This window comes from Pan troglodytes, chromosome 18 (genome assembly GCF_028858775.2).
Source record: "Pan troglodytes isolate AG18354 chromosome 18, NHGRI_mPanTro3-v2.0_pri, whole genome shotgun sequence".
NCBI classification, from domain to species: domain Eukaryota; kingdom Metazoa; phylum Chordata; class Mammalia; order Primates; family Hominidae; genus Pan; species Pan troglodytes.
Window position 1 is genome coordinate 55,927,555 of NC_072416.2, and position 25,940 is coordinate 55,953,494.

The 25,940-nt window shown below is 49.2% G+C and overlaps 1 protein-coding gene across 1 annotated transcript in view; it reads right to left on the minus strand.

Annotated features, from left to right (window-relative positions):
• Window positions 1–25,940, minus strand: part of CNGB1 (cyclic nucleotide gated channel subunit beta 1) — a 93,181-nt gene that overhangs the window by 39,133 nt on the left and 28,108 nt on the right. The window contains exons 16-19 of the mRNA XM_063797184.1: window positions 17,775–17,862; window positions 16,967–17,129; window positions 9,264–9,426; window positions 782–889 (exon numbers count right to left, since the gene is read on the minus strand). Of these exons, the coding sequence (XP_063653254.1) occupies window positions 782–889; window positions 9,264–9,426; window positions 16,967–17,129; window positions 17,775–17,862 (522 nt within the window). The remainder of the gene's footprint in view (window positions 1–781; window positions 890–9,263; window positions 9,427–16,966; window positions 17,130–17,774; window positions 17,863–25,940) is intronic.

Sequence of the window (25,940 nt, forward strand, 5' to 3'; positions counted from 1 at the left end):
GTGATCTCAGCTCACTGCAACCTCTACCTCCCAGGTTCAAGTGATTCTCCTGTCTCAGCCTCCCAGGTAGCTGGGATTACAGGCACGTGCCACCACGCCCGGCTAATTTTTGTATTTTTATTAGAGACAGGGTTTCACCATATTGGTCAGGCTAGTCTCGAACTCCTGACATCAGGTGATCTGCCCACCCCAGCCTTCCAAAGTGCTGGGATTACAGGCGTGAGCCACCACGCCTGGCCGTCATCATAGTGGTTTCTAAACATTGTTCTGCAGGCCAGCTGCACCACATCCCCTGGGGAGTTTGGAAAATGTGAACTCCCCAGGCCTACTGTCTGCAGCTCTGATCCAGTGCAGCCAGGTAGGGCCAGAGAATCTTTTTTTTTTCTTTTTTCACAAACTCCCCAGGGCAGAACCCACTGGAGATCTTGGTGGTCCTCCCTGTCCCCACTGACCTTTCAGAAGTTCAGCGGCAGGAGCCCTGCAGGCAGCTCCCCTCAGCCTCTCCTTCACAAGGGGACCTCTGCCTAGAGATCCCTCCCTCTCTGAGCACTGCTGGCCGTGGACACAGCTGGGCCCAGAGGTTGAGCCCACTGGATTTTACAGGACTCCTGGGCCAGCCAGAAGCAGCCTGGGCAGGAGACCGATCCTGACTTACTGCTCGGAAGCCACTGGCAAAGTCTGCCTTGCGGTAGAAGGTTCTAAAAGCATCCACACTAGCCCCCCCACATCCCCCACCCTCCCCCTAGTCTTTCAACTTTCTGAGACCCCAGAGGGGTCTCACTCAGTGTCCTTCGGGGTGGTGGGGTCAGACCAGGCAACCACTGGGGACTCTGCTGGTGACAACGCCTTGAGCTCTTCAGCCTCATCATCCTCAGAGGGCAGCTTCTTCCTGCAAAGACACAGATGTGGAAGGGGCCTTCAGCAAAGGCAGAGGCCCCAGGGAGAAGTGTCATGACTTTGATCCCTAAAGATCATCTAGAGCCAATTCCTAGATAGAGGATGGGGGGCGGAGCATGAACTTCTGAGTCCTCATTTGCCTGGAGGGAGGGAAAACGGCAGAAGAGAGGGGCATAGCCACTCTCTAGACCTCAGTCTTCCCATCTGTTAAATGGCTTGGCCTAAAGGTAACAGCATTGGTATTGCACCCCAGTCCTGCCTCTTACCTGTGTGTGGCCTCAGCAAATTACCAAAACATGCTGAGTTACCTCAGTTTCCCCCTCTGTAAAATGGGATTAAATCTACCCAAGTAAATGAGATACTTATCACTTAGTTCTCAGTTTCAACTTCCTTCCCCTCTCCTGCTCCCTGTCTAAAGTCACCCACCTCAATCCCCTCTACTCTCTATCACACCACCTTTTCAGCTATCAGAGAAGCCATGGAATCCAGTCTCCACCTTACCGTGTGACCTTAGGTAAGTCCCATCCCCTCCTGAGCCCCAGGCTCCCTATCTGAAGAATGAGGACTAAATGATCCTGGGGTCCTCCATCAGTCAGGAAGTCCAAGTCTGCCATGGAGTACCTCATTCTTGAGCCATTAGTGTCTTGGCTTATGGTGTCTAGATCTGAAATCCACCTGAATTTCAGAGACAAGAAGGTTCTTGCCCAACCTGCCTCTGGCCTGACATCAGCAGGTTGGAGCCTGGGTGTCTGACTTGGTGGAAGAGGTGATTTTGACACTATTTTATGTTGGTATCTTAGGGGCTAACTCTCTGGATTTTCCCACCCTCTGTCCCAGCAGTGAGAATGAATTGGTTTACTGAGAAACGCAAAAGCCTGGGAAAGAGGAAAAAAGATCAAGAGAGAGAAATTCCTTAATACCACCAAGAAACCAAGCTCCAGTGTTAGAGAAAGAATCCTCTTTAAGATAGAGTAGAACTAACTGATGTAGAAACACAAAGATTGTGTCTGGAGGACTCCGCCCAGGCCAATATCTACCAATAGGAAGAGCATTTCATATGTCCATGAATGAAGTCCTGGTGGAGAAGAATGGTCATTATTAATGATTTCCATTAGCATTTAAAACACAGAAGGCTGAGTGTTAGCACATGAAACCAAGAGTCTGGGGACATGGGTATGCATGTCACACATGAAAGCACATCAGGATGAGCATCAGATCAGTCAGTAGCATGAAGATGAGAGTTTAGGACTTGACGTGGTTTTGGCTCTGTGACCGCACCAAATCTCTTGTTGAATTGTAATCCCCAGTGTTGGCGGTGGGGCTTGGTGGAGGTGATTAGATCATGGGGGCAGAGTTCTCATAATGGTTTAGCATCATCCCCCCTTGGTACTGTATAGTGAGTGAATTCTCATGAAATCTGATTGTTTAAAAGTGTGTAGCACCTCCCCACTCTCTCTCAGTCCTGCTCCTGCCATGTGAGAGCCTGTTTCTTTTGCCTTCCACCATGAGTACAAGCTCCCTGAGGCCTCCCCAGAAGTAGATACTGCCATGCTGCCTGTACAGTCTGTGGAACAATGACCCAATTAAATCTCTTTTCTTTATTTTTTAGTATTTTATTTATTTATTCATTTGAGATGGAGTCTTGCTCTGTCACCCAGGCTGGAGTGCAGTGGCACGATCTCGGCTCACTGCAACCTCTGTCTCCCAGGTTCAAGCAATTCTCATGCCTCAGCCTCCCAAGTAGCTGGGATTACAGGTGTGCACCACCACACCAGCTAATTTTTTTTCTTTTTTTCGTATTTTTAGTAGAAACAGGGTTTCACCATGTTGGCCAGGCTAGTCTCGATCTCCCAACCTCAGGTGATCCACCTGCCTCAGCCTTCCAAAGTGCTGGGATAACAGACATGAGCCACCGCACCCGGCCTCTCTCTTTTCTTTATAAATTACCCAGTCTCAGGTATTTCTTTACAACAATGCAAGAATAGACTAATAGAGGAATTGAAACTGAGTGTACCAAAAATGGGCATAACATGGTAATACACACAGCTGAATCAGCAAGAGAAGCTTGGCTGTGGGGACATGAAAATAAAATGCAAGTTGGGAGTGGTAGGACTAGAAAATGGTTAGAGGCTGGGCCCCTGCTGTGAAGGCCAGGCTGCAATTGTTACACTCAACAGGGCTCTCCTCAGCCTTGGTGAACACAGGGCAGCCTTGCTTCGGTCTTTAGCTGTGACTCTGTGAAAGTAAAATGGTGGAGCTGACTTCCAGAAAATAGGTCCTGGGACCTTGGTTTCCCAAGGGAAGTTCATGATTACCTTTTTTTTTTTTTTGAGATGGAGTCTTACTCTGTCGCCCTGGCTGGAATGCAGTGGCGCAAGCTCGGCTCACTGCAACCTCCGCCTCCCGGGTTCAAGCAATTCTCCTGCCTCAGCCTCTTGAGTAGCTGAGATTACAGGCAGGTGCCACCATGCCCAACTAATTTCTGTATTTTTAGTAGAGACAGGGTTTCACCATATTGGCCAGGCTGGTCTCGAACTCCTGACCTCAGGTGATCTGCCTACCTCAGCCTCCCAAAGTGCTGGGATTACAGGCATGAGCCACCGCCCCCGGCCATGATTACTTTTTACCAGGGCCTTCATTTCCGTGAGGTTTGATCAGAAATGGAATCCACAGGCAGGGAGCTTCACCTTGGGACCAAGCCTGACAAGGATCTTTAGTGATTAATCTGCAATTCCCAGCAGAAGCTGAAAACTCCAGCCAGTCCCCAAATTCCACCCTTTCCCCAGCTGGAGTGTCAGAGGAGGAGCCTCTGAGAACACACCCTGGGGCCAAGCCCTAAGCTGCCCAAACCTGCTGACATCTGCACATCTTCCCAAGAAGCTCACCTCAGCAGAGGTTCCTACTCCAGCCCCTGAGGGCCAATCAGAGAGCTGGGCAGGAGGACACTGGGGCAGGGGTCACTGAGGCCATCACAGTGCAGACGCAACACTCCACTGGGACCCAAACCTGAGTCTGCCAGGGTTCTAGGCCAGCGCTCTTCCCCAGCCTCATCATCTTGACTCAGGATTGTACCACTAGGATTTCTAGGGGGATCCAGAGGGAGGGATGTGTGACATCCACCTTGATTCCAGAAGGCTCTGAAGTGATCCTGTTGCCTTCTGCCAACTCGCCGAGGATGGCAAAATTCATGGATTCACTTTTTTCACACTGTAATTAACAAGAACAGCCCCACACAAGAAGATTGGGGCCAAAAACCCCATTGCTGGGACCCAAAGTCCGTCCCCCTGTGCCCAGCACAGGGCACTCTCCTGAGCCTAGAAAGTGCACACTGCCGCTGGATGCTGTGGCTCACACCTGTAATCCCAACACTTTGGGAGGCTGAGGCGGGCAGATCACTTGAGGTCAGGAGTTCAAGACCAGCCTGCCCAACATGGTGAAACTTCGTCTCTACTAAAAATACAAAAATTAGCTGGGTGTGGTGGCAGGCACCTATAATCCCAGCTACTTGGGAGGCTGAGGTAGGAGAATGGCTTAAATCAGGGAGGCAGAGGTTGCAGTGAGCTGAGACCATTGCATTCCTGCCTGGGCAACAGGCAACAAGAGCACAATTCCATCTCAAAACAAAACAAAACAAAACAAAATAAAACAAAACAAAACCCACGAAAGTCAAGCTGCCCCAGAGAAGCCAGAATGAGGACCTAAGCTGGCAGCTTCTGGTCCCCCAGCACTGCCTGTGTCTGGCCCTGTGCTCAGTACCTTAGGGTGCAGTAGCTCGTTAAATTCTCACAATTCTAGTAACCAGGTGGTGTTTCTTTCCTCGTCTTACACGGGGAAAATGGAGGCCTAGGGAGGTTAAATGACCTGCCTTAAGACCCACGTCTTACAAGTGGTGCTCTGGGATTCACTCCAAGCCATGGCCTTAAGCTGGAAAGAGGGCCTTGCTCAAGCTCCTCTGTGGCTTTTTGGCTCCCAATGTTCATTCTGTCCCTGCTCACAGTCAGCCCTACCGCCCTCGGCCTCTACAGAGAGGCAGGCCTCAGAACTCTCCCCTCTCAGGGCTGGGCTCAGGCAGAGGTTTCCCACCCTGTTTCTCATAGTCACAGTCAACCTGGCACTTGCTTGTTTATTTGGTTACTTGTTCATTGTCTATCTTGGCCCCTCTAGAATGTCAGCCCCATGAGGGCAAGCCCCTGCCAGGCTTCTTCCTCATGTATCCCCAGCACCCAGGGCAGAGCCCAGCACATACAGATGTTCAGTACATGCTTGCGAATGCATGAATGACAGGGACAAGAGGAGCCTCACAGGCCCAGCTCACAAGCAGAAAGCCAGAGGCTTAAATTCCAGCCACACATGATCTTGGTCCCCTCCCTCCCCTAAATATGCCACCCCCTACCCAGCCCAGCCTGCATTGTTTCCCTGCCCATATAAAGGGAACAGGGGTAAATGGAGAGATGTCTACAAGTGGAGCCATTTCTGGATCCCCTAATGGGCTTTGTACATACTTCAGTGAACTAAACATAAGAACTGATGAAGCTGTGAGCTGTACCCCAAGGCTCAGTGAAACTGTGTCTCTGTTCTCTGTGTTAAGACCTCACAGCCCTCAGTTTGCTACACCTAGCCATCTCCACTCTGAGCCTTCTGACCTCAGCTGAGCAATTACTCAGGAGCTCATGGATGAGAGCAAAAATTAACTAAGAAGAAAGAACCATCTCTACATCCAGCCAGTGCAGAAGAGGCATAGACAGCCTCCTTTAGCTTATAAAGCAGTGTCCTGCCCTTGGCAGTTTGCCTCCAGCTGTACACACAGCCTTCTCCCAGGCACCTGGCTTGAGTTGTCCAAAAGCAGCTCTAACCACTCAGCAACAAATTTATCTGAAGAGATGTAAAAATGTGCACCACCTTGACTAGGAGTGTCACTCTTGAGAAAGGAGCCTAAGGGCAGAGAGCAGAAGACCAAACACGTGATCATGGTGCCATTATGGATAGGGCCCAACAAGAGGGGATTTGTTAAGTTCATTCCGGCACATGGAGCTGGAGGAATACCCAACAGCCATCATAAGTGAGCATTAAGGAGACAGCCCAGCAATATGGAAAAGGGTTCATGGAATGAGACAGCACCGTAAACTGGATCCCTCCTCCAATTAAAACCATTCAAGACCATGGGCCTAACCAAGGCATAGACGAGAATGCAGAGCAGTAAAAACACCATCTTGGGTGGTGGGATTGTAGATGATTATTTTTCTAGTGTTCTGTGGTGTTTCCATTATATTATCTATTATCTTTTTTTTTCTTCAGACAGAGTCTCACTCTGTCACCCAGGCTGGAGTGCAATGGCATGATCTTGACTCACTGCAACCGCTGCCTCCCAGGTTCAAACGATTCTCCTGCCTCAGCCTCCTTAGTAGCTGGGACTATAGGCATGTGCCACCATGCCCAGCTAATTTTTGTATTTTTTAGTAGAGACAGGGTTTTTCCATGTTGGCCAGGCTTGTCTCAAACCCCTGACCTCAGGTGATCCATCTGCCTCTGCCTCCCAAAGTGCTGGGATTACAGGCATGAGCCACTATGCCCAGCCCACATTATATTGTCTAATAATACAATGGGTAGATGACACTGAAAGCACAGGTAACAAAAGCAAAACATAGACAAGTGGGATTATCTCCATCTAAAAAGCTTCTGCATAGAAGGAAACAACAGTGAAAAGAAAGCCTGCAGAATGGGAGAAAATCTTTGAAAATTATATATTTGATAAATAAAAGAAACTCCTACACCTCAATATGAAAACAAACAAACACATTACCTAACTAAAAAATAGGCAAAGAACTCGAATAGACATTTCTCCAAAGAAGACATACAAATGGCTGGCAGGAATATGAAAAGCTACTCAACATCACTAATCGTTGGGTGTATTAGTCCATTTTCACACTGCTATAAAGGACTACCTGAGACTGGATAATTTACAAAGGAAAGAGGTTTAAGTGACTCACAGTTCCGCGTGGCTGGGGAAGCCTCAGGAAACTTACAATCATGGAGGAAGGCAAAGGGGAAGCAAGGCACATCTTACACAGCAGTGAGAGAGAGAGAGAGAGGGAGAGAGGGAAAGAGAGAGAGGGAGAGAGAGAGAGAGAGACTTTTTCTTTTTAATTTATAAGGAAAAGAGGTTTAATTGACTCACAGTACCACAGGCTTAACAGGAAATATAACCGGGAGGCCTCAGGAAACAAACAATCATGGCAGAAGGCAGCTGGAAACAGGTACATCTTCCCATGACAGAGCAGGAGAGAAAGAAAGAGCAAATGCGGAGGGGCCACACAGTTTTAAATGCCAGAAGTGCCACAGTTTTAAACCATTGGATCTCGTGAGAACTCACTGTCATGAGAACAGCATGGGGAAAACCAGCCCCATGATCCATTCACCTCCCACCAGGTCCGTCCCTTGACACATGGGGATTAAAATTCGAGAGGAGATTTGGGTGGGGACACAGAGCCAAACCATATAATCAGAGAAATGCAAATCAAAACCACAATGAGATACCATCTCACACCTGTTAAGATATCCATGATCCAAAAAAAAAAAAAAAAAAAAAAAAAAAAAAAAAAAAAAGAAAATAACAAGCATTGACAAGTATGTAGAGAAATAGGAAAAATGGTATAGTCACTGTGGAAAACAGAATGGTGGTTCCTCAAAATATTATAAATAGGACTGCCATATGATCCAGCAGTCCCTCTTCTGGTTGTTTATCCAAAATAATCAAAATCAGGATCTCGAAGAGATATTTGCACTCCCATGTTCATTGTAACACTATTCACAATGGCCAAGAGATGGAAACATATAAATGTCCATCAACAGATAAATAAAGAAAATGTGGGCTGGGTTGGCAGCTCACACCTGTAATTCCGGCACTTTGGGAGGCTAAGGCAGGTGGATTGCTCGAGCTCAGGAGTTTGAGACCAGCCTTTGGCAACAAACTAAGACCCCATCTCTACAAAAAATAAAAAATTAGCTGGGTGGTGGCACGTGCCTGTAGTCCCAGCTACTCGAGAAGCTGAGAAGGGGAAATGCTTGAGCCCAGGAGGTTGAGGCTGCAGTGGACCAATATCACACCACTGCACTCCAACCTGGGTGACAGAGAGAGATCTTGTCTGAAAGGAAGAAAGCAGGAGAGGGGAGGGAAGGGGAGGGGAAGAGAGGGGAGGGGAGAGAGAGGGGAAGGAGGAGGGGAAGGGGGAGGGGGAAGGAAGGAAGGAAAAAAGAAAAGAAAATAAAAGAAGAAAGAAAAGAAAATGTGGCCTATCCATACAATGGGACATTACTCAGCCTTAAAAAAGGAAGAAAATCCTGTCACATGCTACAGTGTGGATGAATCTTAAGGACATTGTGCCAAGAGAAATAAGCTAGTCCCAAAAAGATAAATACTGCATGATTCCACATATATGAGATATCTAAAGTAGTCAAGCTCATAGAAACAGAAAGTAGAATGAAAAAGTAGAATGGTAGCTGTCAGGGGCTGGGGTGGGGGTGAAGGGAAGAATGGGGAGTTGCTGTTCAATGAATATAGAGCTTCAGTCATGCAAGACGAAAAATTCTAGAGATGTGCTGTAAATAATGTGCATATAGGTAACAATACTGTACTGTACACTTAAAATTTAAGAGTTTTTTTAAAAAAGACTTGGTAAGTTATAATCATATGCAAGTTTTAATAAATAGCATCCTATCAAAAATGAAATAAAATAAAATGTGGAGGTAGAAATTAATTCTGTAACATTTATTATGTATTACTATATTATTTATTTATTTTAAATTTAAAAAGTTTTTTTTTTATTTTTTGAGACAGAGTCTTGCTCTGTTGCCCAGGCTGCAGTGCAATGGCACAATCTCAGTTCACTGCCACATCCCAGGCTCAAGCAATTGTCATGCCTCAGCCTCCCGAGTAGCTGGGATTACAGGAGTGCGCCACTATGCCTAGCTAATGTTTTTGTATTTTTAGGAAAGACGGGGTTTCGCTATGTTGGCCAGGCTGGTCTTAAACTCCTGGCCTCAAACGATCCACCCACCTCAGCCTCGCAAAGTGCTGGCATTACAGGCAGTAGCCACCGTGCCTCGCTATTACTATATTATTTATTATATTACTCCTTCTAACTTATAGCTGAGGGCATTTGGGACAGGGCCTCCCATGAGAGCTTTTATAAGAGACCTAATTCAGGAGTTAGGAAAACGAGGAAGGGGCATCATAGTCCCACTTCTGACACCAACTCGCTGTGTGATTTTAGTCCAGCTGCTTCTCCCTCTGGCCTCAGTCTCTTCATCTGCCAAATAAACAGGTGGCACAGTGCTGAGAAAAGCCCAAGAGAAGCATAAAAGGTAACCTGTGTGTCCCCGAGGCTGAGCTTGGGACTATGAGGGTGTCTGATTTGGCAGGAGACGGTGGCGGCAACACGGTTGAGGGTGGATTCTCTTCTGCCATGAGGGGGCAGCTATCAGCATCGGTATCTTCCACCTGCACTTCTGGGTGCTGTTTCGTGGCAGGCACTGGGGGAGAGGAAGGAGAGGAGAAAGTCAGAGAGAGACAAAAGCCGGGTCCCAGGAGTCCGGCTGTGTTCTTGAAGAAAACCAGAGAAAGCATGTTTGGAGGGGACTCTGATAGCTTCACTTCCCAATGGGGCACACAGAAAAGCTCCATGCAGGGGGTGCAGGAACGTGGTGCCTGGGGTCCTCTGAGGGTCACAGCCACCAGCCCAGGAGCCACGAAAGAAGCCACAAAGCCACAGAAACCACGGGAGCTCCCCTACACAGCCTGGAGCCCAGCTCTCCTAGCTCTCAAAGCCCAGTTTGGTTTCCCTGCACTTGAGCAAGCTCCAAGAGCTGAGGCAGTGGCAGCCCCCAGAGAGGACACAGGGGAGCCAGAGTCCTGGCGCCTGGCCTAGCACAGCCTGAGTCAGCTGCTTCCCCTCTCTGAGCTTCAGTTTCCCCACCCCAAGTTAGGGTGACCATGCCTTCCCAGGCCTGTGGGGAGGAGCCAGAAGGCACAAGTACTCACATTCTTAAAGATTCTTTTTTTGTTGTTTTTTGAGTCAGAGTCTCGCTCTGTCTCCCAGGCTGGAGTGCAGTGGTGCAATCTCAGTTCACCCCAAGCTCCTTCTCCTGGGTTCATGCCATTCTCCTGCCTCAGCCTCCCGAGTAGCTGGGACTACAGGCTCCCGCCACCACGCCCGGCTAGTTTTTGTTTTGTTTTGTTTTGTTTTTTTGAGACAGAGTCTTGCTCTGTCACCCAGGTTGGAGTGCAGTGGCACAGTCTCGGCTCATTGCAAGCTCCGCCTCCCAGGGTTCATGCCATTCTCCTGCTTCAGCCTCCCAATTAGCTGCGAATACAGGCACCTGCCACCACGCCTGGCTAATTTTTTGTATTTTTAGTAGAGACCGGGTTTCACCGTGTTAGCCAGGATGGTCTCGATCTCCTGACCTTGTGATCCACCTGCCTCGGCCTCCCAAAGTTGCTGGGATTACAGGTGTGAGCCACTGCACCCAGCCAAGTCCTCACATTCTTTTTAAAAATTATTTTGTTTGCTTTTGAGAAGGGGGGGGCGGGTCTCACTCTGTCGCCCAGGCTGGAGTGCAGTGGCACGATTGCAGCTCACTGCAACCTCTGCCTCCTGCAACCTCTGCCTCCCAGGCTCAAGTGATCTTCCCGGCAGCCTCCCAAGTAGCTGGGACCACAGACGCACACCACCATGCTCGGCTAATTTTTGTGTTTGTGTAGAGATGAGGTCTCACCATGTTGCCCAGGCTGGTCTCGAACTCCTGAGCTCAGGTGATCCACCTACCTTGGCCTCCCAAAGTGCTGGGATTACAGGCATGAGCCACTGGGCCCGGCTGGCCTCACATTCTTGAAGAGCATCAAATGGAGACATTTGCAGGGTCCCTCCAATCAAGGGTAACAGACTGTGTAGTGTGTGCTACTCCCTATTTGGATAACTGCTTGGTTATGTCCTTGTTCTTGTACATGCCAGGGGCCCCCAAATTCATCAGCTAGCCTGACTCTGGACCTCTGACAGGCCCTGTACTGTGTCCCACATTCTGAGAATCAGGTCCTCTCCAGGGAGCCTGGACGTGGCCCTACCTTGGGCTCCATCACCCACCTCAGGGACTGCAGGGACAGGTCTGCCCCAAGTCCAAGCTCAGAGGATACTGAGAGGCTGGGATAGTATTCCTCCTTCTCCCCTACACCTAGGGGGGTCTACCCAATAGCAGCTGGGCACAGGTGTGGGCACCAGCAAGGCAGGCAGGGATACACCCCCCAAAAGCGGGAAGCAGGGAGATTTTGAAATAATTATATATGTGCTTTTTGTTTCTTTTTCTTTCTTTTCTTTTCTTTTCTTTTTTTTTTTTTTTTTTTTTTGAGATGGAGTCTCGCTCTGTCGCCTAGGCTGGAGTATAGTGGTGTGATCTCGGCTCACTGCAACCTCTGCCTCCCAGGTTCAAGCCATTCTCCTGCCTCAGACTCCTGAGTAGCTGGGATTACAGGCCCCTGACACCACGCCTGGCTAATTTTTGTATTTTTAGTGGAGACGGGGTTTCACCATGTTGTCCAGGCTGGTCTTGAACTCCTGATCTCAGGTGATCTGCCGGCCTCGGCCTCCCAAAGTGCTGGGATTACAGGCATGAGCCACCGCACCCAGCCGATATGGGCTTTTTTTCAAATGGCCTTTATAAGAAAAGCCGGCACTCTGTTAAATTGCTTACACTTACTCTATAGTTTAATGGAGTGAACCCTAAATCCTCTGGAGAAGAGGATGAGCAGGAATGGAGAAGTTGTTAAAAATGTAAAGGGGGCCAGGCACAGTTGCTCATGCCTGTAATCCCAGCACTTTGGAAGGCTGAGGTGGAAGGATCCCCTAAGTTCAAGAGCAGCCTGAGCAACATAGCAAAACCCCACCTCTACAAAAAAATTCAAAAATCGGCTGGTCACAGTGTTCCAGCTACTTGGGAGGCTGAGGTTGGAGGATAGGTTGAACCTGGGAGGTAGAACCTGCAATGAGTCAAGATCACGCCTACTATACTCCAGCCTCGGCGAAAGAGCGAGACCCTGTCTCACAAAATAATAAAAAATAAAATAAAATGGAAGTAATGTTCTTACTACAGCTTCTCATTACCTTGTCTGTAGCATCTAGAATCATCATGTACTCTAGCACAGCTAGATCAGCCCCCTGTGTCAATGTGTCCCCGGGAACATTTTCCCAAGTGTGGGGCTCCCAGAGACTGGGGAGGACACGAGATGATCTCAGATGGTACAGACAAGGCAAAGGATAACCTAGAATAAGAATGTTACTCCTGGTCGGGCGCAGCAGCTCACGCCTGTAATTCCAGCACTTTGGGAGGCTGAGGCAGGAGGATGACCTGAAGTCAGGAGTTTGAGGCCAGCCTGGCCAACATGGAGAAACTCCATCTCTACTAAAAATACAAAAATTCCCCAGGCCTGGTGGCATGTGCCTATAATCCCAGCTGCTCAGGAGGCTGAGACAGGAGAATGGCGTGAACCCGGGAGGCGGAGCTTGCAGTGAGCTGAGGTCGCGCCACTGCACTTCAGCCTGGGTGGCAAAGCTAGATTCCGTCTCAAAAAAAAAAAAAAAAAAAAAAAAAGCAGCAGTGGTTGCAGTGAGCCAAGATCGCGCCACTGCACTCCAGCCTGGGCAACAGAGCAAGACTCCATCTCAAAAAAAAAAAAAAAAAGTTACACCCTCTTTTAGTGAATACCCAGAGAGGAAGTCTCGGGTCGGTGCTACTGTGGCCTTAGAGCCTCTCTCACACAGCCTAATCCCACTTGTGGCTAACAGAGCAGGCCCAGCTTCGAGCCTGCAGCAGGCCCATCCGTCTCATTAGAAAACAGCAACACCATTGTGTTTTCAGTGTATTTGAGGTTATTTTTATTTATGCCTCTGTTTATGGCAAGCAATGCTGGTTTTCCATTTGAATAGTAATAAAGTTTTCCTATTTAAATATACTTAATTAAATAAAAAAGAGAATCCACTGAAAGAAAAATAGTAAGCAAATAAAATTAGAGTTGAGGCCGGGCACAGTGGCTCATGCCTGTAATCCCAGCACTTTGGGAGGCTGAGGTGGGCAAATCACCTGAGGTCAGGAGTTCAAGACCAGCCTGACCAACATGGCAAAACCCTGTCTCTACTAAAAATACAAAAATTAGCCCGGAAAGGTGGCACACACCTGTGGTCCCAGCTACTCGGGAGGCGGATGTTGCAGTGAGCCGAGATGGTGCCACCGCACTCCAGCCCGAGCAACAGAGCAAGACTCCATTCCCCCCCACCCCAAAAAAAATAGAATTGGTACAGATTTAGCAGTTATCAGGGAGTGGCCTGTGGCGGTGGGAGCTGGGGGATGCTTTGGGGTCTTTTTGTTTTGTTTCCTTTTTCTTTTTTTTTTTAAGCAATTCAGCATCCTCAATGATAGGGGTGGGCTGCTTTGGAGTAGTAGATTCAAGGCTTGCCTACCACAAGATGGAGGCCGGGGTGGCACCCCTTACTGTTGGATGACCTCCATGCCACCTCATCTCCTCTCTGTGCCCACCTCAAGCCAGGGAGAGGAGAGAAGGACAACAGTGGACGTCTTCCCGTGAAATGTTCTGTCCTGCCTGGCTGGACTGATCTCAGAGGCAGCTCTGCACCGTGTCAACCACAAATAAACAAACAAGCCAATCAAAAGGGCAAGCAGGCATGTCTGGCTTGGGTTAAGTCAGAAAGTGACAGGGGTTAGTCCAGGGTGCCAGTATGTTCCTGAACTCTTTGTCATCAGGCAGTGAGCAGTAGCAGCCCAAAGGCCACTACGGGGACCTTGTCACAATCAATGGATCCAGACAGCCCTCCCTCCACCCTAGCCTCTGAGGATGACTATCTGCACCTGGAGCTTCTTTCCTGAAATGGAATTTGCTGAGCAGCAAACTGTCAAGGTCAGTGGGTTCTGTCTGCAATCAGCACCCACATTACTCTTCTATTCCATTTCCCTCCTTTCACTCCCCTCCACTCCGATCCCAGACTCCCTGTCCAAGCCTCTTGGCCTAGAGATCTGAGCAAGTGACTTGTTTAAACTAAGGTGTGAATGATTACCTGTATAAAAACAATGTGCCTAAAGAAAGGAATATATGTTTAACCCAAAGAAATGAATTGCTGGCCAGGCACAGTGGCTTATGCCTGTAATCCCAGCACTTTGGGAGGCCGAGGTGGGCAGATCATTTGATATCAGGAGTTTGAGACCAGCCTGGCCAACATAGCAAAACCCCGTCTCTACTAAAATACAAAAAGTAGTCAGGCGTGATGGCATATGCCTGTAATCCCAGCTACTCGGGAGGCTGAGGCACAAGAATTGCTGGGAGGCAGAGGTTGCAGTGAACTGAGATCATGTCACTGCATTCCAGCCTGGGTGACAGAGAGAGACTCTGTCTCAAAAAACAAAAAAAAGAAAAGAAAGAAAGAGGAAGAGAAAGAGAGAGACAAAAATAAATGAATTGCTAATTGTGGTGGAATTTTAGGCATAAAGAGAAGGGGGCTAAAACCCCTCAAGTCACTACCACAAAGCAGGATGAAGGTGTTGATTGGCAGAGGAAGAGGAGATGGTTTTCCATAAGCAACTAGTGGTCCACACTATGACCACAGCACCCAGGCAGGAAGACAGCCCCAGCCATGCAGAAGCACACGCCACAGATATGAGAATGCTGGGTGGGCAAGATCGGGCTACCTAGTTGGCGGATGGAGCTCCTGGTCTCCTTGGCGAAGCTGGAGTTGGACAAGGTGGTTCTCCGGGAGGTGAGGACAGGGATGCGGGTGATTGGGACGCGGTAGCTGGGCACATTAGGGAGATGCTCTACCAGGTTTTGGAGGGCAGAGGCAGAGGCCACCTGGCCAGGTAGCTGGTCCTGGACTAGGCGATTCAGCTCCATGTTCTGACATGGTGTAGCCATGGTGCTGGGGCCAGAGAGTCTCAGGCAGAGGCGTGACCCTGGGGACTGCAATTAGGAGCACAGAGTTGGGGGAGACAATAGGTGGGGGTCCTCCCACCAGCCTAACACAACCAGCCTGGTGCCTACCTGCATTTTCAGCGGTGCTACCCAAAGCCAGAAGCATCACTCTTGTCCCTGGAGTTCAACGTCTAATGTGTCATCAGGTCATGTGGCTGGCCCACCCAGGAGCACCGAGAGACAGCCCAGGAGGCCCCCAACTTCTCATGCTCCCTCTGCTTACCAACCACCGGCAGCATTTCCCAAAAATATTAGAATCCAATAACCCAGAACTCACAGAATCTCAGATTCTTAAACCCAAGAAACCCAGGACTCGAACATTCTTAGCCTGGTAGAATTTTCCAGTCCAAAGCAGCCCTGGAGGTCAACTAATTTCACTTCCAACCAGAAGCAGTAACTCTTCCTACGGCCCTGGTTCCCCAACTGGGCTGTGCATTGGAATCACCTGGGAAGGTTTGACAATTTCTGTTACCCAGGCCCATTCCCAGAGATTCTGACTTAATGGCTGGGATGAGGCCTGGCAGCAGGAATTTTTAAATCTCCCCAGGTGATTCCAATGGGCTGTCAGGTTTGAGAACCAGGGCTCAAGGCGATTGCCCCTCAAACACAAATGTGCAGACAAATCACCAGGAGATCTTGTTACCATGAGGAGTCTGATTTAGCAGGTCTGGATCGTGGCCCAAGTTACTCATTTCTAACCAGCTCCTGGGTTACGCCAAAGCTGCTGGGTCTAGGTCCATACTTTTGAGTGCAAATGGCTATGCCTCAGCATTTCTCAGAGTGTGGGTCCCAGACCACCTGCTTCCAAATCACCTGGGAAGGGGCAGAACCCACCCCACTGAACCAAGCCTGCACCTGTTTGCTCCTGGTCTTTTTCATCCATGTGGGGACCCAGCCCCAGGCCTGGACTTAGTAGGAATTCCTATAAATATGTGTTGAAGTTAACAGAGAACACTTTTCAAAGACCAAGTAGGGAGCAAGCTCAGGACACCCAGGGTTAGGACACCTGGGTCCAGTCCCATTTCAACCATTCGCTGGCTGGGACACATCCTCGTCCCAATATTGACTCCTCCCTCAGTGCCAGCCACAGTTTGGGGTGCCTTGGACACATTGTCTCCCCTACTCTGCCCAGCAACCTGTGAGCTAGGTACTATTATTGCCCCTTTTTTCTTGATTTGGAAGTCATGGTTCAGAGAGGTCACAGAACTGGCTCTGGGTCACACAGCAAGGAAGAGAGAAAGGAGCCAGGAGTGAAATGCAGGTCTGTGCCTTGACCTCTTGGCCAAATCCGCACACACAGAGCCTCAGTTTTCTCATCTGTAAAATGGCCTGTCTGCCTCACAGAGCGGCTGAAGACCCATTGCGTGGGGAATGTGGAGTGTAAGGCACGTAACACCTGCCGGCCAGGGGTTGGGGCCCGCCTGTCCCGGCTCCAGGGTCCAGCTGTTGCTGGACTCCTTGGGACTCTTTCTCCGCCATTGCTTGAGTTCTCAGGATTGAGGGCAGGGTGGTAAATCACAGCAAAATGTATGTGCTGGGTACAGCTGGAGATCAGGAAAAGCTCATAAAGAGACATGGAGTCCAGGACACTCTGTTAGGAAGTTCTGGTTCCAGTTTTCACTCAGCTATGTGATGTCTGAGCCAAACCCTCACTGGGCGGTAGCCCAAGAGCTGCATCCTCATTGAGCAGAAGTGGCAGGAGAGGCTGGCAGGAGGGACTGGCTGGGAGGGGCTGGTTAGGAGGCGCTGGCAGGGAGAGGCTGGAAGGAAGGAGTTGGCTGGGATCGGGATTTCCCCGGCCCCACTGGGAGTCCTGGGCCTCAGTGAAATTCCTTAGAGCCTTCGAGATGTTATCAGTAGGCTCTGATAATGTGGCCCCAAGACACCAAGGATGGGATTTTCCTGAAGACAGGGTGGCTGAGGGGGCAATGGGGGGAAGGAGATGGAGGGAGAGGAGGAGGGGTTGCCCCTGCACGAAGGCTGCCTCCAGCCTAAAAGGACCTCAGACATTCTTGCGCAACCCATCACCACCACCACCACACCTACCTCCTGAACTGGCAGCCTCGGCCTCAGCCTCAGGCTCCTCCTTGGTCTCCGCCCAGTCCTGGGGCTCCTTTTCAGCCTCCTCTTCAGCCGCCTCCTCGGCCTCCTCCTTGGCCTTCTCTTCAGCCTCCTCTTTGGCCTCCTCCCCAACTTCCTCCCACAGCTTCTGCAGAGAATAAAGTGGAAACGGAAACTGTGACCATCAGCCCCCAGCCCTAGTCTCAGCAGCTCCTGTTAGATCTGCCTTCAGAAGTCCACATGGGCCCAGTTCTGCTTCTTGCCCTGCCCAGCCAGTCAGGTCCTACCAGCCCACCTTCTGGGCATCCCGGGAGTAGCCTACAACCTGTAGAGGGCAGTGCACCCAGGACCTACGGGTCCTAACAGCTGGACGTGTCACCTGTGATGAGGGACACTCTCCTTGCAGCCTGGCACATGGGGGAACAAAGCATCGACAGCACCACTCTTCACAGTGTGCAAGCCCTTTTGGGTCCTCCTACAGGCCCAAGGGAGGCGTCTGTAGCCCCCTCGTACACAGGTGGCCACTGGGACCCAGAGTGGGGAGGCGACTTGCCCCAAGCCAGGCACCCACAGGAGGACTCGAGCCGGGTCCACCCGACTCCCCACCCATGGCCTAGGCCACTATCTGACCCCTGCCAAGAGGGGGCCTCGCAGGACCCGCCACCCTGCTCCCTCTGTCCTGCGGGCATCTTACCAGCCAAAACCCCAACATAAGCAAAGTGGACAAGGTCCCCATCCTTCCACCAATGCCAAGCCAGGCCTCAGAGGTGCCAGTGCCTGGTGCTTCTCATACCTGATCTGAAGCGCTCTGGGGCCGGGTCCCGTCTTCTTCACTCTGGCCCACGCCCACCTGCGACACCGCACAGCTCTCCAGCAGCACCCTGTGACCCAGGGCGGGGTGGGGAGGCAGGATAAAAGGACTGGGTTAGGGGTGTTAAAGGTTTCCCCAGCCCTGCTGAGGGCCACACTCTGTGCCAGGAGCGGAGGGTACAGAGATGCCCAAGAACCAGTCTCAACCTCAGGAGCCTCCAGGGCAGTGTCCTGCTAACAATCGCCCCATCTGAGACATGCACTCAGCAAGGCACTGTGAAGGACATGCCACAACTCTGCTAGGAAGGAGGGCTTCCTAGAGGAGGTGGCCTGTAAGCTGAGCCTCCAGGATGATGATTTTACCACAAAGAATGGCGGGGAGGAAAAGGTTGCCCAGGAAATGGGAACAGCATGTGTGAGAAATGCATGGAGGATGGTTGGAGGAGCTGTCATCTGGGGTCTCCCAGTCTCCAGGCAATCTTGGTGATGGGTAGAGCATGACAAAAGTGAGGCCCAGAGAGGTGAAGTGACCTGGCGAAATCACACAGCAAATTGTCCCAAACCACACAAACCTCAAACCCAGGCCCTGGTTCTTCCCATGCCATGAGATCAGAGCCACTGCAACTGCTGAAGTTTTCATGGGTGCCGGGCCCAGGCAGCAGGCATACATAAGTGATAGGGCCAGGGGTGAGGGTGCAGTGGGCAGGGAGGGCTGTGGCAAATTAGTGAACCCACGTCCATTTGAAGGCAGCAACCCCACTCCGCTGGAAAAGGGGGCCCAGGTGGCCAGATCATTCCATTTTCAAACAGAGCCTGAAATATATCTTTCTAAGGTAAAGTTGTCTGATATTTAGATGCTGATAATTCAAATTAATATATCTTTATTAATATGTAGTAGCCAAAAGAACCCGTCTCCAGGCTAAATTAGATGTCCGTGTGCGACCTCTGGGTTAAAATGATGACTCAGGACCAGGGACTAATGTGATTTTTGTAGTTAGGATTAGTTCCTGCTTCCTAACACCCCCTCCCCACCCCTCAGACTCCTGTCATCCAGGGGCTCACAGAGGATGCTCTGGGGTGTCTGCCACCCAGGAAACTTGAATGCATCATTCTCTACCCAGAGGGCCAAGTCTCAGCCCTCCTGAGCAAGGACGGTGGGGCAGGAAGGTGGAGACGGGATTGTTGCCTAGTCGGTCTGGAGCCAGCCACTTGGCAGCAGAAATCAGTCGGTAATCACATTGCCACAGTGGCTCCTGGGCTGCGTGCCAGGCAGTCTGCATGAAAAGTCTCCCCAGATCCTCCTCCAAATTACCCTGAGAAATCTATAAATGCGGTACACCACAGCAACAAAATCATATGATCATCTCAATAGATGCAGAAAAAGTAATTGACAACATTCAACATCATTCCATGATCAAATCTTTCAACAAATTACATATAGAAGAAATGGACCGCAATACAATAAAGGTCATATATGACAAGCCCGCAGCTGACATCATACCTAATGGTGAAAAGCTGAAAGCTTTTCCTTTAAGATCAAGAACAAGACAAGCATGCCCACCCTCACTAGTTCTTTATTTTTCTTTTTCTTTTTATTTATTTATTTATTTATTTATTTATTTTGAGACAGGGTCTTACTCTGTCACCAAGGCTGGAGTGCAATGGCATGATCATGGCTCACTACAGCCTCAACCTCCCAGGCTCAAGCCATCCTCCTGCTTCAGCCTCCCGAGTAGCTGGGACTACAGGCATGCTCCACCACTCCTGGCTATTTTTGTTTTTGTTTTGTTTGGTTTGGTTTGGTTTGGTATTTTTAGTAGAGACAGGCTCTTGCTACATTGCCCAGGCTGGTCTCAAACTCCTGGGCTCAAGTGATCCTCCCACCTTGGTCTCCCAAAGTGCTAGGATTATAGGTGTGACCCACCACGCCTGGCCCACTCTCACCACTTCTATTCAATGTACTATAAGAGGTCCTGGCTAGAGCAATTAGGCAAGAGGAAGAAATGAAAGGCATCCAAATTGGAAGGGAAGAAATTAAATTGTTCCTCTTTGCAGATAATTTGATCTTATATATAAAAAAAACCCTAAAGATTCCACCAAAAAACTGTTAGAACTGATAAGCCAATTCAGTAAAGTTGCAGGATATAAAATCAACATAGAAAATTCAGTAGCATTTCAATATATTAACAATGAACTATCTGAAAAAGAAATGAAACAACCCAATTTACAATAGCTATAAAATAAAATAAAATGCTTAGGAATAAATTTAATCAAGAAGGTGACAGAACCATATGCTGAAAACTATAAAACATCGATGAAAGAAACTCAAGAAGATGGCTGGATGTGGTGGCTCATGCCTGTAATCTCGGCATTTTGAGAGGCTGAGACGGGAGGATTGCTTGAGTGCAGGAGTTCGAGACCAGCCTGAACAACACGGCAAAATCCCATCTCTATAAGATACAAAAACTAGCTGGGTGTGGTGGTATGTGCCTGTGGTCCAAGCTACTTGGAAGGCTGAGGTGGGAGGATTGCTTGAGCCTGGGAGGTGGAGGCTGCAGTGAGCCATGATTGCACCACTGTACTCCAGCCTGGGCAACAGAGCAAGACCCTGTCTCAAAAAAAAAAAAACCCTACCCACATTGATTGAACACTACTTAAATGTAAAATCTGAAACTATAAAACCAATATATAAAATATAGGGGAAAAACCCTATGATATTGGCCTAAGCAATGATTTTTAAAAATATGAACCCAAGAGCACAGGCAATGAAAGCAAAAATATACAAAATGGGATTACATCAAACTAAAAAACTTCTGCACAGCCAAGGAAACAATCAACGTAGTGAAGAAACACCCTACAGAACGGGAGAAAATACTTGCAAACCGTAAGTCAAATAAGGGGTTAATATCCAAAATATATAAGAAACTCAACTCAATTGTAAGGAAAAAAACTGATTTAAAAAAATGGGCGAAGAATCTGAATACACATTCCTCGATGTCTCAAAAGATGACATACAAATGGCCAACAGGTATATGAAAAGATGCTTAACATCACTAATCATCAGAGAAATGCAAATCAAAACCGCAATGAAATATTAACTTCTCACCTGTTAGAATGGCAATTATCAAAAAAACAAGATAGGCCGGGTGCAGTGGCTCACACCTGTAATCCAAGCACTTTGGGAGGCCGAGGTGGGTGGATCATGAGGTCAGGAGTTCGAGACCAGCCTGGCCAACATTGTGAAACCCTGTCTCTACTAAAAATACAAAAATTAGGCGGGCATGGCAGCACACTTCTGTAATCCCAGCTACTTGGCAGGCTGAGGCAGGAGAATTGCTTGAACCCAGAAGGCGGAGGTTGCAGTGAACTGAGATTGCACCATTGCACTCCAGCTGGGGCGACATAGTGAGACTCTGTCCCCCGCCCCCACCCAAAAAAAGACAAGATAGCAAGTGTTGGTGAGGATGCAGTGGAAAGGGAACACTTACACACTGTTGGTGGGATTGTAAATTAACACAGCCATTATGGAAAAGAATACGGAAGTTCCACCAAAAGTTAAAAATGGAACTACCATATGATTCAGCTGTTGGGTACAGATCCAAGGGAAACGAAAACAGTATGTTGAAGAGGTGTCTGCACTCCCATCATTGCAGCATTAATTTTTTTTTTTCAAGACAGAGTCTCGCTGTGTTGCCCAGGCTGGAGTGCAATGATGCGATCTCAGCTCACTGCAACCTCAGCCTCCCGGGTTCAAGTGAGTCTCCTGCCTCAGCCTCCCGAGTAGCTGGGAGTACAGGCCCATGTTACCACACCCGGCTAATTTTTGTATTTTTAGTACAGGCAGGGTTTCACCATGTTGGCCAGGCTGGTCTTGAACTCCTGACCTCAGGTGATCCACCTGCCTCAGCCTCCCAAGTGTCTATCAACAGATGAGTGGATCAAGGAAATGTCCTATATATACACAATAGAATTCAGCCTTTAAGATGAAGGAAATTTGGTCATTTGTGAACCTTGAGGACATTATGTTAAGTGAAATAAGCTAAACACAGAAAGACACATACCATATGATCTCACTTATATGTGGAGTGTAAAAAAGTTGAACTCACAGAAGGAGAGAATAGAATGGTAGTTACCAGGGGCTGGGGAGGGGTGAGAGGTGGGGAGATAGATGTTGGTTAAAGGGTACAAAGATTCAGCTAGATAGGAAGCATAAATGTGAGAGATCTATTATACAGCCTGTGACTCTAGTTAATAGCAATGTATTTGTAAAAATTGTTAAGAGTAGATCTAAACTGTTCTCACCACAAAAAATGATGAACATATGAGGAAATGTGTATGTTAATTAGCTCAATTTAGCCATTCCACAATGTATACATAATTCAAAACAACAATTATATACAAAAATATATACAATTTATGTCAATTGAAAAAATAATTAGGCTGGGCACGGTGGCTCATGCCTGTAATCCCAGCACTTCGGGAGGCCGAGGCGGGCGGATCACTTGAGGTCAGAAGTTTGAGACCAGCCTGGCCAATTTGGCAAAACCCGCCTCTACTAAAAATACAAAAATTAGCCAGGCACAGTGGTACATGCCTGTAATCCCAGCTACTCGGGAGGCTGAGGCAGGAGAATCGCTTGAACCCAGGAGGCAGAGATTGCAGTGAGCCAGGATCATGCCACTCCACTCCCTGGGCAACAGAGCGAGACTGTCTTTAAAAAAAAAAAAAAAAAAACAAGAAAAGAAAAAATAATTAACTTTTTAAAAGAGCCTAGGAAAAAAAAAACTCAAATCTCACATAACCCTGACAGATCGTAACTGTTACTGCTCACATGCAAGCTGAGAAAACAGAGGCTCAGAGAGTTTCGATGGCCAATCCACGGTCATACCGCCTGTGCAAGGTGGGCCTGGATAAGATACTGCATCACTGACCCCAAGGCCACGTGCTTAATGCTCTATTTCACTGCCCGCCTCTGAGTATTTTGGAGACTGTGCCTTCTACACTAAGGAGAAGTCAGCCTTGCACAAATGGGTTAAAGACAGGTCTCCGGCTGCAAGGGGGATGACTGGATGACTTTCCTGAAATAGATACAGGGTCTGTCTCGGCTCTCTGCCTACAGCACAAGGCTCAGAAAATGAACTGCCCACAGGCCCAGCCAGAGGCTTCCTGGGGTCCTGCTTATTCCAGTATCAGACCAGAAGCCCCTGTATGGCCTTGGGCAAGTCACCTCGAAGCCCTTGGGCTGCCTCTGTCTGCTCATCTGTCAAATGGGCAGGATTTGCCTGGCCTGTGCTGCCTGTCCTATTTGAGTAAGATCAGAAGGGCCAGTGAGAATCTCACAGAAAAGTCAAAAAAAGACTGCCAGATGTTCTGGTGATTCTTCTGGATTCTTCATCACTAAACATTGGGAGCAGCTTTCCTTGTCTGTAATGCCAAGAATCCCAGCTCTACGCTTACTGGCAGGGCCCTGTCTCTGAACCTCAGTTCTCTCATCTGTGAAATGGGATGAGAGAATAATAGAATCTGCCATTCAGGCTGCCTTAGCCGTGAGTGGCATGGAAAAAAATCGTAAGTCAAATGGAGGCCATTATTATTGTTCTTGTCAGTATTATTATTAATCCCAGAGGAGGTGGTGATCTGCAGGGTTATGAAATCACCCACATGGATTGAGAAACCTTTTGCACAAAAATCCCCAGCTATCAAAACACCTAAACAGCCCAGTGGTGGCGCTGTCAGCATCACCAGGGGCTGTCTAGGGGCCATGTTACCAAAGCCGTATGGCCCCTGCTTGACAGGGTGCCCAGTGCCTGCCAAGGCCCCCTCTTGTGCAGCCCAGAAGCAGCAAGCCATCAACTTCCAGAAAGTTCCCAAGTCCCAGGGATTTCCAAGCAAAGGAACAGACAGATTGGCTGAGGTTGGCTTCCTGGAGACACCCTCCGGCTTTCCAAGTTTAAGATCCAGGGAGCAGCAGTGGCAGCCAGCTCTCAAAAGCTTACCCGTCCACTCCTCCTGCCTTGTGCCATCCCGCAGGCCGTGCCCCAACATTAAGGTCCTCACTGTCACCTTCAGCAGACTGTCCACCTGAAATCCCAGCCCCAAAAGCAGGAAGGAGGGGAGCCTCAGGGAGAGGCAGCCACCTACTTGGATCTCTCGGTCGGGACCAGTCAGGATGCCCATGGTGCAGGGGTTCAGCTGGGGGCTGTGGCGTTCATCCCAAGCCTGGGTCGGTGCATGCAAGTGGGAGCCCAGCTCCCGAGCCAGGGTGGCTCCAGTGGCAGAGGAGCCAGCAATCCTTCCTGCTTCTAATCAGATTGAGGAGATGTGCAGGGAACGGCAGAAGCATCCCCAGGGAGGCCAGGTGGAACCAAAAGGCCTCGGTTGCTAGGGAAAGCTGAGCTGTTGCCTGTAGAGACCGGGTCTCTAGGCGACCATCTGCCCGTTACCAGGCCCTAACATCATCTGTAACCTGTGTCTCTGCAAAGCTGGCCAAGAGCATCCTTCCCCAGCCATTGACAGCCCAGTTTTTCTTGCCCTGGGCCTCACACCCTCTGGCCCTGGCCCTGTGATCACCCACTCTGTCACTCCCTTGTCCCTCCCTGGGCCTGGAGCCCAAAAGTTCCCCGAGTTCAAAACTCTGGGTAAACATTTGTATGAAGATGTTCACGCCTGCAGCATCTGCCGGTAACTCTGGATGCATGTGCATTTGTGCAAGGCTGTCATGTGGATGTGTGCAAGTATGTACATGTGTGCCTGTGTGCACACACATGTATGAATATGTATGAATGTGCTGCCTGTGCTTGTGCATATATGAAGCATGTGTGTGGGTATACGTGTGTGCATGCCTGTACATGTAAGTGTGTGCATAACCCACCATGTATGTCTGTGTTGGTGTGCTGGTGCATATGGGTATAGTGCAGATATGTGTGTGTGTGCCCATGTGTACTGCATTCTGAGAACATGTGTATAGATAGTACACATCTGCACATGCATGTATGTGAGCATAGTTGATCACCGGCCTTCAAAGGGTGTCTCAGATCCAGAGCAGTGGCAGATACAGGGGTTTTCCAGCCTGGGTGTTAGGTGTACAAGTTCAGCAAGGCAGCCACTTGTAGCTATACACCCCACACAGAAGCACAGCTCCATAGAAAGCAGAGGGCAAACAAGCTGCTCTAATGAAACCAGGCAGCAGCTAAGTTCCTCATCTTGCTGGGACTGCAGGGTGGCTCAGAAGGCAGAATTAGGACAAGTCAGGAAGGGACAGAAGCCATAGGGAAGCAGGCTTAGTTTTGGTCTAAGAAATAATTTCACAAGTCAGCGGGGCATATGGATGACATGGACAGCCTTTGAGAGGTTGTGAGCTCCCCGTCATTGGAGGTAAGCAAGTAGAGGCTGTGTGGCCTCCTGTCAAGGATGGAAAGAGTCTATGTGAACTGAGTAAGGATGGACTAAAAGCAGCTGACACTGAACAGGCTTCCAGCTCTGAAATCCTGTTTAACTATTTCTGGAACGAAAAGAGGCCACTGGGGGACGAGAACATCAGTGGCCATCGATGGGGCACTTACTCCCCTACAACTTCCATCATCACCGCTGGCCCTGATGACCCCTCTGCAGGAGCCTTTTATTATCCCCCATTTTACAGATGTGGAGGCAGAAGCTCTGAGCGGGTACACCACTTGCCCCGGTCATTTCACTAACAGAAGCAAAGTGGAGTTGGCATTTCTGATGCCAAAGCCTGTGCTCCTAACACTCACAGTGCTATCCTGTCTCAGGCCATGGCCAGAGGGACAGGTCAGGGAGAAAGGACGTGGGTCATGAGGTACCATGGTGGTCAGAGACACAGGGACATAATGCCAGGGGACTGGAGCAAGGAGAGAGTAACTTACTGTCACCTGGCCCACCATAACAGTCTCCTCACTGTTCTCCCTGACTCAATCTTTCTCCAACACAGCTGCCAGATCATGCCACTCTCCTGCTCATGAACCTTCAATGGCTCCCCATTGCCTTTGGGAAAACAAGTTCAAGGCTTTACAACCTGCTTTTGAGGCAGTCCTTCTTTCTTCTTCTTCTTCTTCTTTTTTTTTTTTTAAGTAGAGATGGGGTTTTGCTATGTTGGCTAGGCTGGTCTCGAACTCCTGGGTTCAAGTGATCC